The sequence below is a fragment of the Ammospiza caudacuta genome, chromosome 1, assembly GCF_027887145.1.
Source record: "Ammospiza caudacuta isolate bAmmCau1 chromosome 1, bAmmCau1.pri, whole genome shotgun sequence".
In the NCBI taxonomy this organism is placed as follows: Eukaryota; Metazoa; Chordata; class Aves; order Passeriformes; family Passerellidae; genus Ammospiza; species Ammospiza caudacuta.
In genome coordinates, this window is record NC_080593.1 from 156,925,087 (window position 1) to 156,939,895 (window position 14,809).

The 14,809-nt window shown below is 51.1% G+C and overlaps 1 protein-coding gene across 2 annotated transcripts in view; it reads left to right on the forward strand.

The window, feature by feature from the left end:
* SCRIB (scribble planar cell polarity protein) overlaps nt 1-14,809 on the forward strand; it is a 128,287-nt gene that overhangs the window by 43,525 nt on the left and 69,953 nt on the right. For both annotated transcript variants that reach the window (XM_058802379.1, XM_058802370.1), the window contains exon 16: nt 2,080-2,142. In XM_058802379.1, the coding sequence (XP_058658362.1) occupies nt 2,080-2,142 (63 nt within the window). The remainder of the gene's footprint in view (nt 1-2,079; nt 2,143-14,809) is intronic.

Here is a 14,809-nt window from a genome sequence, read left to right on the forward strand (position 1 = left end):
AAGTTTGGCCTTACTGGTTATACTGGGGCTTAAGGGATGGGGGGTCCTGGGCTCTCCTCAGCTGAACCACCATGTCTGGCTGGGGGCACACAGAGGTTCCTGCCTGAGGAGGTTCCTCACAGTGGAGTGGGGATACATGGATGAGGGACTCCTCATGAGGTCAGCCCAGTTCTCACCCAAGGGTTTGAGGATTTTTTTGAGTTGTGTTTGGTGGGCGGAGGTCAGGATGTGGCTGAGTCTCCATCCCAGTCTGACATCAGCAGATCTGAGGGTGACATGTGTGTCTGTGGAAGATGCTGGAATGCTTCTGCTGTAACTGCACCTGCTCCAGGTGCTGGGGTCATTCCCATCCCTTCTGGAGCTCGGGTTGCCCAGGGAAAGGTCCTGTCCCTCACTTTCCCTCAGTGGGTGCTTGCCTTGCTCTGTGTGAGCCAATGCAGCTCATCTTGTGCTCCCTGGGGGTAAGGCCACTTTTCCCACTGCTGGTGAAGTCCCTCAGAAGGAATGTTAAGCTGTCCCAAGTCCCCTTCATCCAGGACCCATCATCCTCACCTGAAAAGGTCATTTCAGCTGGGCACTGAGCCGAGGAGGCACTGCCCCACTGTGCTGCCTGCCCAGGGGTGGGAACCTGTCAGGAATGACCCTGGCTGCCAGCTCAGCCTCTGCTGGGGCTCAGCTCTCCTCCCTGGGCTGGCATGGATGCCTGCTCCGTTTCTGGGCTGTGTGCCAGCAGCGGGGATGGATGCAGGGAGCAGGGTCCCTGGGCAGGAGGTGCACTGAGGAGGAGGCAGCTGAAGCCTACAACCAGAGGGTTTTGTTGCAAGGGCAGTTGGTTTTCAGAAGAAATCCTGAGGTTTCCTGCGCTTGAGAGCAGGATCCCAGGTGCCTGTCAGGGGGTGCTTTTGCACCAGAGAAAGGGATTGGTGCAGTTATGTTTGGGACTGCAGTTGCGTTTGGGGCTGCTTTTTTGCAGTTGTGTTTGGGACTGCAGTTGTGTTTGGGACTGCTTTATAGCTTTTTTGCATTTGTGTTTGGGACTGCTTTTTTGACTTTTTGCAGTTGTGCTTGGGACTGCAGTTGTGTTTGGGACTGTTATTTTTGGTTTTTTGCAGCTGTGTTTGGGACTGCAGTTGTGTTTGGGACTGCTTTTTTGCATTTTTTGCAGTTGTGTTTGGGACTGCTCGTTCCTGTGCAGCAGCTTGTGGCACCACAGGCTCCTCGGTGCTTCCTCCTGTGTTTAACCCTTCCTGTTCCCAGAGTGACCTGGAGGGGATGAGGTCAGCCTGTGGTGACCCTCAGGGTGCCAGCATGGCCAAAGCCTGGCCTCAGGGGTGCCCTTGGCAGGGCTGGCTGGCACCTGGCACTCTGAGGACCCATGAGCAGCCCTGCTGGGGTGCTGAGCAGGGCTGGGGGCTGCTCTGGGGCTGAGGGTCAGCTCTGGAGCTGTGCTGTGAGAGGGCTCAGCTGTGGAGCTCTGGGGGTCAGCAGTGACTCGGGGAGCTCTGGAGCTGAGCAGTGACCCAAGGAACTCTAGAGTGGCCCTAGGAGCTGGTCAGCCCCAAAGCTCCTGAGCTCAGCAGTGACTCTGGGAACTCTGGTGCTGAGCAATGACACCAGGAGCTCCAGAGCTGAGCAGTGACCCCAGGAGATCTGGAGCTCAGCAGTAACCTTGGGAGCTCCAGAGCTCAGCAGTGACTCTGGGAGGTGGATCAGCTCTCTAGCTGTGGAGCTCAGCAGTGACTCCAGGAGCTGAATCAGCCCCAGGAGCTCTGGAGCTCAGCAGTGACTCCTCTGGGAGCTCTGGAGCTCAATAGTGACCCCAGGAGCTGGTCAGCTCCAGAGCTCAGCAGTGACTCCTCTGGGAGCTCCTGAGCTCAGCAGTGACCCCAGGAGCTGGATCAGCCCCAAAGCTTCGGAGCTCAGCAGTGACTCCTCTGGGAGCTCCAGAGCTCGGGAGCCAGCCCAGCTGTGGCCCAGTGCGTGTGTTGGGTGGTGGTGGTGGTTGTGGTGGTCGTGGTGGCGGGTTTGGTCGATGCTCCACTAATCCGCATGCCTCTTTGCTGGTTCCTGTCCTAACAGGGGGTGTCGTTTGATCAAGCCAATAATCTGCTGATTGAACCTGCTCGCATTGAGGAGGAAGAGGTCTGTACCACTCCTACTGTTCTCTCTCTGCCAAAAATCACCCAGCCTGCTTGATTTGCTTCCCAGCCTCACCCGTTGTTGTACGGGGACTCTGATCTCTCTGGGTCAAGTGGCTTCTGGACCTGGCTGATCCCAAACACAATGATTGTTTCCTCCTTGCTTTCCCCCTTTCCTCCTTTCCCGGCCTTGAGGTGAGAGTGGCTGCTGCAGAGAAGGAGTGAGCTGGAAATGATGTAAAAACCAAAGGGCCTCAGGTGGGAAGGTCAGTTCCTATTTGCTGCGTGTTGATAGAGAAGTGGGGTTGAACAAATGGATATTTCTGGACGTGTGGGTAACCCCGGAGGAGCAGAGACCTTGAGAATCAGCCAAGTGTTGTGTACTGACCCTTTGATAAAAAGAGGGTCTCACTCAGGGCACTGTGCCCCTGCCTGGGGAAAGGACTGGAGCCAATTTGTGCATCTCCTGCAGCCTGCCCCAAATCTCTTCAAGGATTACATGCAGCATGAGGTGTCAGGAAGGGGCAGGTGGCATCTGAGGGACCTGGCATGGGGATGGTGATTATGCTCAGGGTAAAAATCCTCTGGCTGTGAGCAGTTTCCTGCGTTTGTCTGCAGGCTCTCAATGCCTGGCCAGTGCCTGGCCCACGGGTCAGCAGCTCTCTGCAGGCAGGTTTCCCAGGAGCTGCTGTACAGCATCCCTGCTGACACTTGCATGGGGATTTCTCCCCTGGGACAGGCAGTACAGGGCCAGCAGAGCCGAGTGCTGGGCAGGGTGTCTCTGAGAACTTGGCTCTGCTGTTCCCTCAGGTGTGAAACTGAGATCTTTCCTGGTTTTGGAGTAAGGCTTTCCAAGTGGGAGGTGACAAATCCTTTCCACCCAGGCAGAACACGAGCTGGCTCAGGTGTTGTGGAGGGGTGGAATGTAAGAGAACAGTGCAGAAGGCAGTCTCACACCTGAAGAGTTGCAGCTGTACTAATCACCAAAGATCAGGAACAGACCTGCCCTTAAGAGGCCACAGCTGTGTCCAATAAGAAGAAGAGTGCTACAGAAGAGGGGGTTAGCTGGGTGAGGAGAGGGTTGGAGTCAGTTGGCTGTGCTGTGAAGAGGGTTGGAGTCAGTTGGCTGTGCTGTGAGGAGAGTTGGAGTCAGTTGGCTGTGCTGTGAGGAAGAAGGAGTCAGTGCTGTGAGGAGATGCCCATGAGAAATCACTGAGAAGGTATAGAAGATTTACAATAAGATGACTACAAGGTGTAGTCTCCTGTTAGCGCATCCTGAATATTTCATCTGTCTCCATCTTTAGGTCCCTGAAAACCACTTGCATTTCTCTTGTCCCAATGAAACTTGCATTTCTCTTCTGTGTAATGTTCTGATCCTGGAGGTCTTTTCCAGCCTCAGTGGTTCTGTGCTTCCTGGGTGTGGCTGGTGTGAGGCTGCCCCAGGCTGGCTCTGGTGTTCCCTCAGCACAGACCTGTTCCCATATTGAGGAAAATGTGGCTGTGCAGCTCACAAGGAGCTGGAGATCTCCCAGGCTGGTGGTTGGAGTCACCCAAGAGCAGCCCAGCTTTGGGAAATTGTTTGGGAGAGAATACCTGATTGTCCTGCAGCCCTGGGCAGTGCTCAGCAAGGAACCTTGCACGAGAGCAGGTTGCTCCATGCCTGCCCAGCCTGCCCTTGAACACTTCCAGAGGTCATCTGCCTGCTGCTCCAGGGATGATTCCTTGAGAGGAACCATGGGGTGATGGAGCTGAGCAGAGAGCCTTGGGCCCTTGAGCAGCAAGGTTTGTTCAGTATACTGCTGTCACATTTCTTATATAATGTAATACAATCCTGGGAGAGGAGGCACTGCTGATTCCTGACTGTTCCTTATCCCTGAACCATGGCTGTGAGCTGGAGACTGATCTTGTTGGAGCAGAACTGGAGAGACACACCCAGCTTGCTCCAGCCCCAGCGTGGGGCACTCCCAGAGCTGCTCTTGGTGCCAGGAGAATAACTTTGTTGGAATATGGGATGCCCTGTGCTGCAGTGCAGAATAACTTTGTTGGAGTGTGGGATACCCTCTGCTGGTGCAGTAGAATAACTTTGTTGAATTCTGGGGTACCTTCTGCTGCAGCAGGAGAATAACTTTGTTAATGTGTGGGATACCCTGTGCTGAGTTGAGGGAGAGAATGTAAGAAAATAAAGATAGTGTAGAAGGTAATCTCACACCTGAGGAGTTGCAGCTGTACTAATCCCCAAAGATTAGGAAGGGCCTGAATTTAATAGGTCACAGCTGTGTCCAATAAGACAAGTGATACAAAAGAGTGGGTTAGCTGGTGGTGAAGAGCTTTGGAGTTTGTTGTACTGTGAAGAGTTGGAGTTTGTTGGCTGTGCTGTGATGAAGGAGGAATCAGTGCTGTGAGGAGGTGCCCATAAGAAATCACCAAGAAGGTGTAGAACTTTTGAAATAAGATGACAACAGTGCTGCAGCAGAATAACTTTGTTATAGAGTGTGGGATACCCTGTGCTGCAGCAGCAGCAGAATAACTTTGTTAAAGTAACTTGTGGGATAGCCTGTGGTGGATATCTGGGTTCCTGGGCTGGTTCTGTCCTAGGGTTTGGTCTCCATCCTCCTGTACCTGGCAGAGTGGCTGTGCTGGATTTAGAGAGGCTCTGAGAGGAGAAAAGCAGCGTTCAGTGCCTGTTTGAGGTTAGACATGAGCTCTCTTTTCAGGTGGTTCTGATGGAACAGCCTGGAAAGCTGCTGGGCAGGTTGCGGAGCAGTGGAAGGAGGGTCCCAAGGTTGCAGCGCAGTGGAAGGAGGGTCCCAAGGTTGCAGCGCAGTGGAAGGAGGGTCCCAAGGTGCAGAACAGTGGAAGGAGGGTCCCAAGGTTGCAGAGCAGTGGAAGGAGGGTCCCAAGGTTGCAGCGCAGTGGAAGGAGGGTCCCAAGGGTGCACAGAGCAGTGGAAGGAGGGTCCCAAGGTGCAGAACAGTGGAAGGAGGGTCCCAAGGTGCAGAGCAATGGAAGGAGGGTCCCAAGGGTGCACAGAACAGTGGAAGGAGGGTCACAAGGTGCAGAGCAGTGGAAGGAGGGTCCCAAGGGTGCACAGAACAGTGAAAGGAGGGTCCCAAGGGTGTGCAGAGCAGTGGAAGGAGGGTCCCAAGGTTTCAGAGCAGTGGAAGGAGGGTCCCAAGGGTGCAGGAACAGTGGAAGGAGGGTCCCAAGGGTGCAGGAACAGTGGAAGGAGGGTCCAAGATTGCAGCGCAGTAGAAGGAGGGTCCCAAGAGTGCACAGAACAGTGGAAGGAGGGTCCCAAGGTCCAGAACAGTGGAAGGAGGGTCCCAAACTGTGTTCCAGTGGCCAGGGCTGCTCTGCTGTAGCAAAGGCTGGTACCATCCACAGCCTTGGGTGTGCCCAGCCTTAACCCATGTCCTGCAGAGCCCCTGCAGGGGCAGGAGGTGCAGAGGGCTCTGTGCTGCCAAAGCTTCTGCTGCTGGAGACATGGACAGGATTTTGTGTCTCACTCTGCCCAGGGACAGCAGGAGCTGCCTTTCCACTCCCTGGGAAGGAAAAAAGGTATCCAGAGGTGCTGGATGTCTTTGCTGCTGCTGCTCAGGTGTCACATCCTGTTGCTCTGCAGGCAGGGAAGGAGCCTGATCCTGTGGAAACTACTCAGGAATGGCACCATTTGTGTTGGAATGCCAGCCTGAAGCCTGGCACCTGCTAGGATCTGCCAGCAGCAGATGGGACAGCACAGCCTGGGGTCCTGGAGCATCCTGTGCTCAAAGGGTTCAGGTTTGGGAAAGGCTCCACAGGGACTGGGGAGCACTGGGATGTGCTGGGAGCCATCCTGAGCTCAGACTCAGCTGTGGAAGGGCCAGCACAGGGACTGGGAGCACTGGGATGTACTGGGAGCCATCCTGGCTCTCTGCCTGTCCACACACATGGAGCCCTTCCTCTTGCTCTGGTTTTGCATTTATGGGGTGAGTGTGTGCTGCATCAGGGCATTGTCACACTTGGAATTCTTATCTAGCAGATTTGATTTTCTCATAACGTGGCCCCTAAATTTTAAACCCAGAAAAGTTTAATGAACCTCTTGTGTAGTGCAGGAGAGGTGACATCACCTGTGTTAGCTCACCTGGCTTGGCTGGAATATGACAGAGTGGAGTGGTTTTGATATTAAAAAGAAGATACAACACTCCCATTTCTCTTATTTAATTTTTAAGGATATCAAAGTTCCTATTGAGAAAAGAAAAATGTGCCATATTTTCTCCTTTAATTTGTCTGGCTTTTAATGTATTCCCATCACAATGTTTTTATTACTTTTTTCTACTGGGTTGAAGGGTCCTCAGTGTTCTTTATGGAATCATAGAGTGGCTTTGGATTAGAAGGGACCTTTGAAATGTAGCCCCCTGCCATGGGCTGGGGCATTTTCCACTACCCCAGGTTGTTCCCTGCCCTGTCCACCCTGGCCTGGAACTCTGCCAGGGATGGGGCAGCCACAGCTTCTCTGGGCCATGGTTCTGAGACCTTTCCAGGCTGTAACACTCTGGTTTGGGGGTGGGTTTGTGACCTCAGAATGGGTTTGTGACCTGAGCTGTGTTTGTAACCTGGGGTGGGTTTGTGACATTGAGGTGGGTTTGTGACCTCAGGGTAGGTTTGTGACATTGGACTGGGTTTGTGACCTTGAGCTGGGTTTGTGATCTCTTCCTGTAAATGTTCAACCTCACCCATGCACCTGTGTCAAGGACAGGGACACGAGTCACCCCCAAAGTGTCAGAGATTGAGGACTGATTTATGTGGCTCCTGCTTGTTCCCCATCACTGATCCCTGCTCAGCTGCAAGTTTTGCCTGATCCAGAGTTCTCTGGGGACCAAGGAGCAAAGTGTGCAATGACTCTCACACAAATGCAGTTCCCCTTGCCTGCTCCAAGAGTGGGGCAGGATCATTTTGGTTCTGCTCTGCCACACAATCATCTCTTTGGCCTTCACAGAGAGAGCAGAAAGCAGCAGGGAAGGGGCTGATGGAGTGAAAATTGCACATTTAAACACAGTGCTACAGCAAATCCAGGTCTCCCCTCTGCGCTGGGCAGGGCTTTGCTGCTTGGGGCCAGGGTTATGTGCAAGAGTCAGGCATTGCAATAACCCCCACAGCAATCACAGGGGCTGGGACATTTACCTGCCCTAAAGCTGCTCCCTGTGTGCTGCAGTGAGCTCTGAGTGTCACTGAGGAGAGCAGGAGCTCCCAGCCAGTTCCAGGATCACACTGTGGTGGGAAACAATCCCCAGCTGGGCACTGGGCACACTGGGACAGGCTGGGAGAGAGAGTTCAGCTGGAAAGGGGCTGTGCTCAGCTCAGGAGCTCCCAGCCAGTTCCAGGACCCTGGGACACACTGGGGCAGGCTGGCATTTCTGGAGTTGAGCTGGAAGAGAGCTGTGCTCAGCTCAGGAGCAGCAAAGCTCAGTTTGCAGGGAAGATAACAGATGATTTAGAAGGAAGTGCTGAAGTCAAATCTCCTATCAGGACTGGCAACCCAACATTATACTCTGGTTAATAAATCAGTCAAACTTTTCATTAAATACAGCTTGTTTCATCCTGTTAGCAGTGTGTACACACACAGATCCCTCCTCCAGGGAGAACCCCAAAACTTCTCCATATTTCTGCTTCTGGAATCATCAGAAAACTTACTTTTAATCTGTCATTTGTTAGATCATGGTTTTCATTGTAGTTTATCTTGTGCAATCTCTTCCCTGCTAGCTGACCCATTGCCTGCTTGTCTTTGGTGTAATTCTATGGACCCCAGTCCTGACTTCTTCCAGCCTTCCTTTTGCTGGATTAGAGAAACCAAGTTTCCATGGTAAGAGGGATTTCCATTTATTCCCTGCGTTTTCTTTCACCTGATCTGCCTGAGCTCAGGGTTGGTGGCTATAGACAACATGAGAGAGTTTATCCAGACCTTGGTCCACTGATTTCCATGCTTGTTTTTCCATTTCAAACAAGGCAGTTCCTGCTCCTGCATGGGAATTTCTCTTTGTTCTTACCTTTATTGCACCTTTAGCTTTTCTTCCTGTGTCCTTTGGAGAGGCTTGGCCTCTAAACAAGGGGCACTCAGAGATGTCTCTGCCTGTTTGTTCTGAGGCAGGTGAGGCCAGGTTTAATGGAATTTTTCCATGTATTCCACTGCTCCTTGGATAAATGTTCTCCTCCTTCAAGGCCTGCCCTGAGCAGCACAGCTTTGAAGTAGGTTTTGGTAGAGTTGTAAACTCCCAGTCTTTACAGCCTTGTAATTGTGTGTTAAATGATGGGTAAAAGGGCCTTTAGAACAGTCTGAAACTGCTGGGCTGAGAGCAGTCTCCAGTGGAATTTTATAGTGGAAAATACAGTTCAAAAAATGGCTGCTCCAGGGATTTCACTGCACAGGAAGGGTCAGTAAGAGCAGGAATAAAAACTCTGTGCTGCTGAAGAGATGAAATGGGATGTGTTCTGGTGTTACCTGTCCCAGATGAACCTGGGGGTAGGTTTTTGTCCTGTTTCTGGTTCTGGAATGGTTTGAGGATTGGTAGCTTTTGATAATGCTTTTTATTTCTCTCTAAGCATTTGAGTGTTATCATTTCCAGGGAGACCCTGTCCTGCTGCATTCCATAGTTTGGCCAGGCCAGATCCTTGCAGGATTCTCTTCTTTTTCTGTCTCTGTGGCCCTGACAAAGCTGGCTCCCAACTGTGATGAGAAGGAAGTGCCAGCTTCCTAAGTGCCACTCTCTGTATTTCATTAATGAAATAACTCATCCTGGAGTCTCATTTTGTGTGGTTCATTAATGAAATAACCAATCCTGGAGTCCCATTTTGTGTAGTTCATTAATGAAATAACTCATCCTGGAGTCCCATTTTGTGTGGTTCATTAATGAAATAACCAATCCTTGAGTCCCATTTTGTGTAGTTCATAATGAAATAACTGATCCTGCAGTCCCACTCTATGTAGCTCATTAATGAAATAACCAATCCTGGAGTCCCATTTTGTGTAGATCATTAATGAAATAACCTATCCTGGAATCACAGAGCAGCCCAGGGGCCTGGACAGCCCCAGGGCTTTGAGGGAAGGAGCCCTGGTGAGGCTCTCAGCCCCAGCCTGTCACAGCCAGGGCTGTGGAGCCTGTCCCAGTGGAGGATTGCTGTCACTGCAGACATTTCTCCCATGCCCCAGGATGAAGTCAGGCCTTTATACAGACACACATCATCACTGATGTGGATGTGGATCTGCAGCCCTGGCACACACACAGCTGTCAGAGGGGGGCTCACGTGATGTGTGAATGTTCTCATAGCTGTAGGAGCCCTGGGTTTTGTTGATGCTGCAAATGTGACCATATTCCCTGTTCCAAAAAGGCATCCTGGCTTCCTTCTCCCTTTGGGAAATGTGGTCACTGTCCTCAGGTGTCCTGGGGAAGGGATGTGCAGGAGCAGAGCAGCACTCTGAGCATGGCAGGTCCCTGTACCATCTGCTCCCAGTGCTGCTGTCCCCAGTGGGACTGTGCCTGTCCCTGTCCCTAATGGGGCTGTGGCAGTCCCTGTCCCCAGTGCTGCTGTCCCCAGATCAGGGACTGTGGCAGGTTCCTGCTCTCAGTGGGGCTGTGGCAGGTCCCTGTCCCTTCCTTTGCTGCTGTCAAAGATCTCCTTTGGGGTTCTGTGCTTTGCACTGTGTTTTGTTTTGCGCTGCTTTTGTGGAGTTGCTCAGTGGAGTGAAGTCAGTGAAGTGCTCACACTCCCCTGCCCTGTGCCCCCCATCTCTGCCCTGGAAGGGCTCAAACTCCCCTGCCCTGTGCCCCCCATCTCTGCCCTGGAAGGGCTCAAACTCCCCTGCCCTGTGCCCCCCATCTCTGCCCTGGAAGGGCTCAAACTCCCCTGCCCTGTGCCCCCCATCTCTGCCCTTGAAGGGCTCAAACTCCCCTGCCCTGTGCCCCCCATCTCTGCCCTTGAAGGGCTCACACTCCTCCTGCCCTGTGCCCCCCATCTCTGCCCTCCTGGTACCCTTTTGAGAACTGAACCCCCTGGAACAGGGGAAGGAATCATATCAGAGCCAGGAAACCTCCAGCCCATGGCCAGGGGCTGCTCTCCTGCCAGGGCTGCTTTCCTTTGTGTTCCTTTCCCACTGCCTGGGGTTAATTTATCTCTCAGCAGCCAGTCCCATCTCCCTTTTGCTCACTGTTATTTTCAGCCTGTCTCTGTGTCCCCATGAGCTGTCAGTGACCAAAGCCAGACAGATTTAGCTCTTCTCATCTTTCCTGGTCAATCAGTGCCTCCTGCTCTTCCCTGTCCCAGCTCTGTGCACCCAAGCTGAGCAGAATCCCAGAGTTATTCAGGTTAGAAAAGATCTCCAGGACCATCAAGTTCAACCTCTGACTGATCCACACCTTGTCACCAGCCCACAGCCCTGAGTGCCACATCCAGTCATGCCTTGCACACCTCCAGGGATGGTGACTCTGTCACTCACTTAGCAGCCAATGCCTGTGACCCTTCCTGGGGAGAAATTCTTCCTGATGTCCAGCCTAAACCTTGAGGCTGTAGTGTGACAGTTAAACCAGTGTGTTGTGTCATATTGCACTGACTGAACGTGTGCCAGAGCACAGTGACAGGAGCTGAAGGGGCCCAGACCCAGCAGGACAGAGGGATCTTCCCCTGGTGGGTGCTCAGCTCCTGGCACTCTGTGGGTCATGTTCATGCCCAGGTATGAGGCACCATGGGGCTGCCATCCATGGTTCTGTCTGATCCTCTCTCATTCCTTTTATGCATTTCAGTCCCACAGAATCTAGTGGCAATCAATTATAAATTCACTTGAGCTTTACATCCAAAAGTGTTTTTTAAGCTTGCCACTGATATTTAATTTGGTATCTTACTGAGTTCCACTGAATATCCCTAATTCTTTTGTGATTACAAACATGGAATAACCATCTCCTATAAAGTTATTAATGCCATGAAAAGGTAAAAAGGGTCTATCTCCCCCTCCTGAATTGGAAGGCCCCCCCAGCCTCCCCTCATATGGAATTATTTCAATTCTTTCTGCTTTAGAATAAAGCCACACCTGACAGATCTTGACAGAGCCCAAATTCTTGTTTCTCTCCTGATGGCTCTTACCTGGTTCTTTCTTGGAGCACAGCTTCCATGTTCTGCACAAGTCTGCTTGTGCAAAAGTGAACCTTCACTTCATCAGCCAATTCTGGAGTCTTCTCAGGATGAAATAGTTTGGCTTTTGAGGGACCTGGTTTTCATAGAATTCAGCTGTTCCTCATGAAAGCCATTTGGTATCTGCTAAGAGCCACATTTGCCCCTCAGTTACTGCTGGAGTGGTGTCTGGGTGAGGAGCTGATGGTCACAGGAATCCCCCTGGGTCTCAGAGTACAAAAAGCCCAGAATTTCGGAAATGCTCTATAAGGATCTCAGGCAAATGTTGGGACTCTTGAACACAAGTTGTCCAGCCCTCTTGATTTTTGAGAAGGTTGTTGATGATATTTTATGGATTCTTCAGCTGCTGTTGAGGCGGGATTGCTCACCTTCACATGGCAACTGTCCCTTGTCACATGTCTGTCCCAACATAAATCCAAATCACTTATTGCAGTGTGCATTTCCTGTGTCAGTGTGACAGTCTCAGATAAATCTTTTGGGACATGTAAACACCAGGATTGGGCACTGAGAGTCGGGGATTCTGTCTGTCCTAACATAAATCCAAATTATTGCAGTGTGCATTTCCTGTGTCAGTATGACACTCTCAAATCTTTTGGGACACATAGATGCCAGGATCGGGCACTGAGAGTCAGGGAATCAATCAGGTTGGAAAAGACCTGTAAGAACAGCAGGTCCAGCCATCAACCCAGCACCACCACCATGTTCATCACTAAACCATGTCCTCAGGTGCCATATCCACATGGTTTTTGAACACTTCCAGATATGAGGACTCCACCCCTGTCCTGAGCAATCCATGTCAGGGCTGGACAGCCATTTACAGTAAGGAATTTTCCCAGTATCCCATCTAAACCACTCCTGGTGCAGCTTGAGACTGTTTGCCCTTGTCCTGTCCCTTGTTCCCTGGGAGCAGAGCCTGACCCCCACCTGGCTCCACCTTCCTGGCAGGGAGCTGTAGAGACTGAGATGGTCCCTCCTGAGCCTCCTTTCCTCCAGGCTGAGCCCCCACGAGCTGCCTCAGCTGCTCCTGGTGCTGCAGGCCTTTCCCCAGCTCTGTTCCTGGCTCTGGGCTTGCTGATGCCCCTCAGTGTCTTTCTGGTTCTTAGGGGGCTCCAAACTGACCCCAGCTGTGTGCATCCACTCGTAGAACCATTTATAAATTGGTGCCTTTCCATCTTCTGGATGTGAAGCCCTTGAGCCCCACTCCTGTGGGTGTGTGTGGAGGAAGAACTTGGTCTTTCAGCAGCTCTAAGCTTTGTCCCTTGAGTTCTGTCCTTAAATGCCTCCAGCTCCTGCTCTTCCCTGTCCCAGCTCTGTGTGCCCAAGGTGAGCAGAATCCCAGACTTATTTAGGTTAGAAAAGACCTCCAGGACCATCAAGTTCAACCTCTGACTGATCCACACCTTGTCTCCAGAGCCCTGAGTGCCACATCCAGTCCTTCCTTGCACACCTCCAGGGATGCCATGGTTGGTGCCTGCCGTGCCCCTGGCAGGCTGCAGGGATCCTCAGGGATGAGTTGCAGGGCACAGCAGCAAATTCGGACTGCCCCAAATCTGCTGGGCAGCCCCCAGATGTCCCTGGCTCTGCCTGAATCTGTCCAGTGTGCAGCAGCTCTGGTGTGTGCAGCTACTACTGAAAGCTGGGAATTCCTACAGGAGCACTGAGTCTGGTAACAGAGAAGGGTGGGTGGGTGAGCTTTAAGGTCCCTTCCACCCAAACTGTGAAAAACGCCAATCGCTTGTTTTTAAAATGTTAAAAGTTTAATAGTAATTAAATGGTTATAAAAATAGTAATACAATTAGAGTAATAATAATTTGGACAATTTGAATTAGGACAGTATGAGACAATAAAGACAAAGAGTTACGAACAGTCCGGGTACCTTTTCAGGGCAGCATGAACCCGAAAAAGGACGCCCGTTAACAGAGGATTAACCCTTAAAAGCAGCAGCCTGTTGCATATTCATACACCTCATCCATGATGCATAAATTGCATTCAAACACAGGATTCTGTCTGGGCAGTGTCAGCTGCTTCCTCTGAATCCTGACAGCGCCTTTGAGGTGGGAAGAAGTTCATTTCTTCTGATAATGGAGCAATGAATTCTCTTTCTCTGAAAGATTCAGGTGTCCTGTGGCTGCTATCTCGCTGCAAGTCCTTTCTTTAAAAAAAACATCCTACAAAGCATAGTTTGTATTTTAACATTTTTTATAACCTAAAACTATATTTAACACACTACTTAAGAGAATTAATACAGCATTACTTTCTAACACAACACATATAATACTCATTTTAATATTTGGGAAAAGCCAATGATAAAATACATGCATTTTTCACCCAAACCATTCCATGATTCCATGTTAAAAGACAGTTACACCAAAAGCCATACGAGAACTGGGTTGAGGTGGCCCTGGGTCATGCTTGGTGTGTCCCCAAAGAGGCACAGGGTGGAACTGCTTCCCTGGGTGTGTTTGGTGTGTCCCCAAAGAGGCACAGGCAGGATGTGGAACAAGCTGAGGTGCACAAGGGATGAAACTGCTGGGTGTATTTGGTGCCACTGATGGTGAATGGGTTCCCAGTGGGATCCCAGGGTGAAGGATGGCAGTGTGGCCATGTTCACAGAGGTCTCAGGTTGAGGGAAGAGACGAGGATCTGACTCCATGTTTCAGAAGGCTGATTTATTATTTTATGTTATATATTATAATAAAACTATACTAAAAGAATAGAAGGAAGGATTTCATCAGAAGGCCAGCTAAGAATAGAAGAAGAAGGAATGATAACAAAGGTTTGTGGCTGGGACAGAGAGTCCCAGCCAGCTCACTGTGCTTGGCCATTAATTAGAAACAACCACATGAGACCAATCACAGATGCACCTGTTGCATTCCACAGCAGCAGATAACCATTGTTTACATTTTGTTCCTGAGGCCTCCCAGCTTCTCAGGAGGAAAAATCCTAAGGAAAGGATTTTTTATAAAAGATGTCTGCGACATGGCAGCTCAAAGTGTGGCAGCTTTTCCAATTTCCCCACTTTCCCCTGGCGCTGCAGCACTTTTCCTGCAGGGCTGTTCCCTGCTGAGGACCTGGGAGCATGGTGTGCTCTCCATGAAGGTTTGTGCTTTCTGCAGAGGGAGAAGCACTGAGTTTTGGTGAAAATCAGCTCAGATCAGATCATCTGAGAGGGGCTGTGGGTGGGTCCCTGTCTTTGGGGGAAAATACAAAAAGGGTAAAGTACACAAAGGATAAAATGCCCTTTGAAATCCATGGCAGGAGCAATGGCAAGGAGGGAGCTGAGCTGTCCCTGCTGGGGCAGCTCTGTGCTCTGGTTTCAGTGGTTTCTGTGTGGTTTTGTGGCAGTCCCAGAGCAGCCTTAGGAAAGAGGGACTTGGGGGAACAAAGAGCTTCAGGGTTTAGAGCCAGAAACAGCCTGAGCTGCACCTTGAAGGGCCATTCCAGGCTGCTGGATCCAGGTCCTTCTTCTTGAGGTTCATGCCTACTCAAACATCCATCCAACCAATCTCACCACA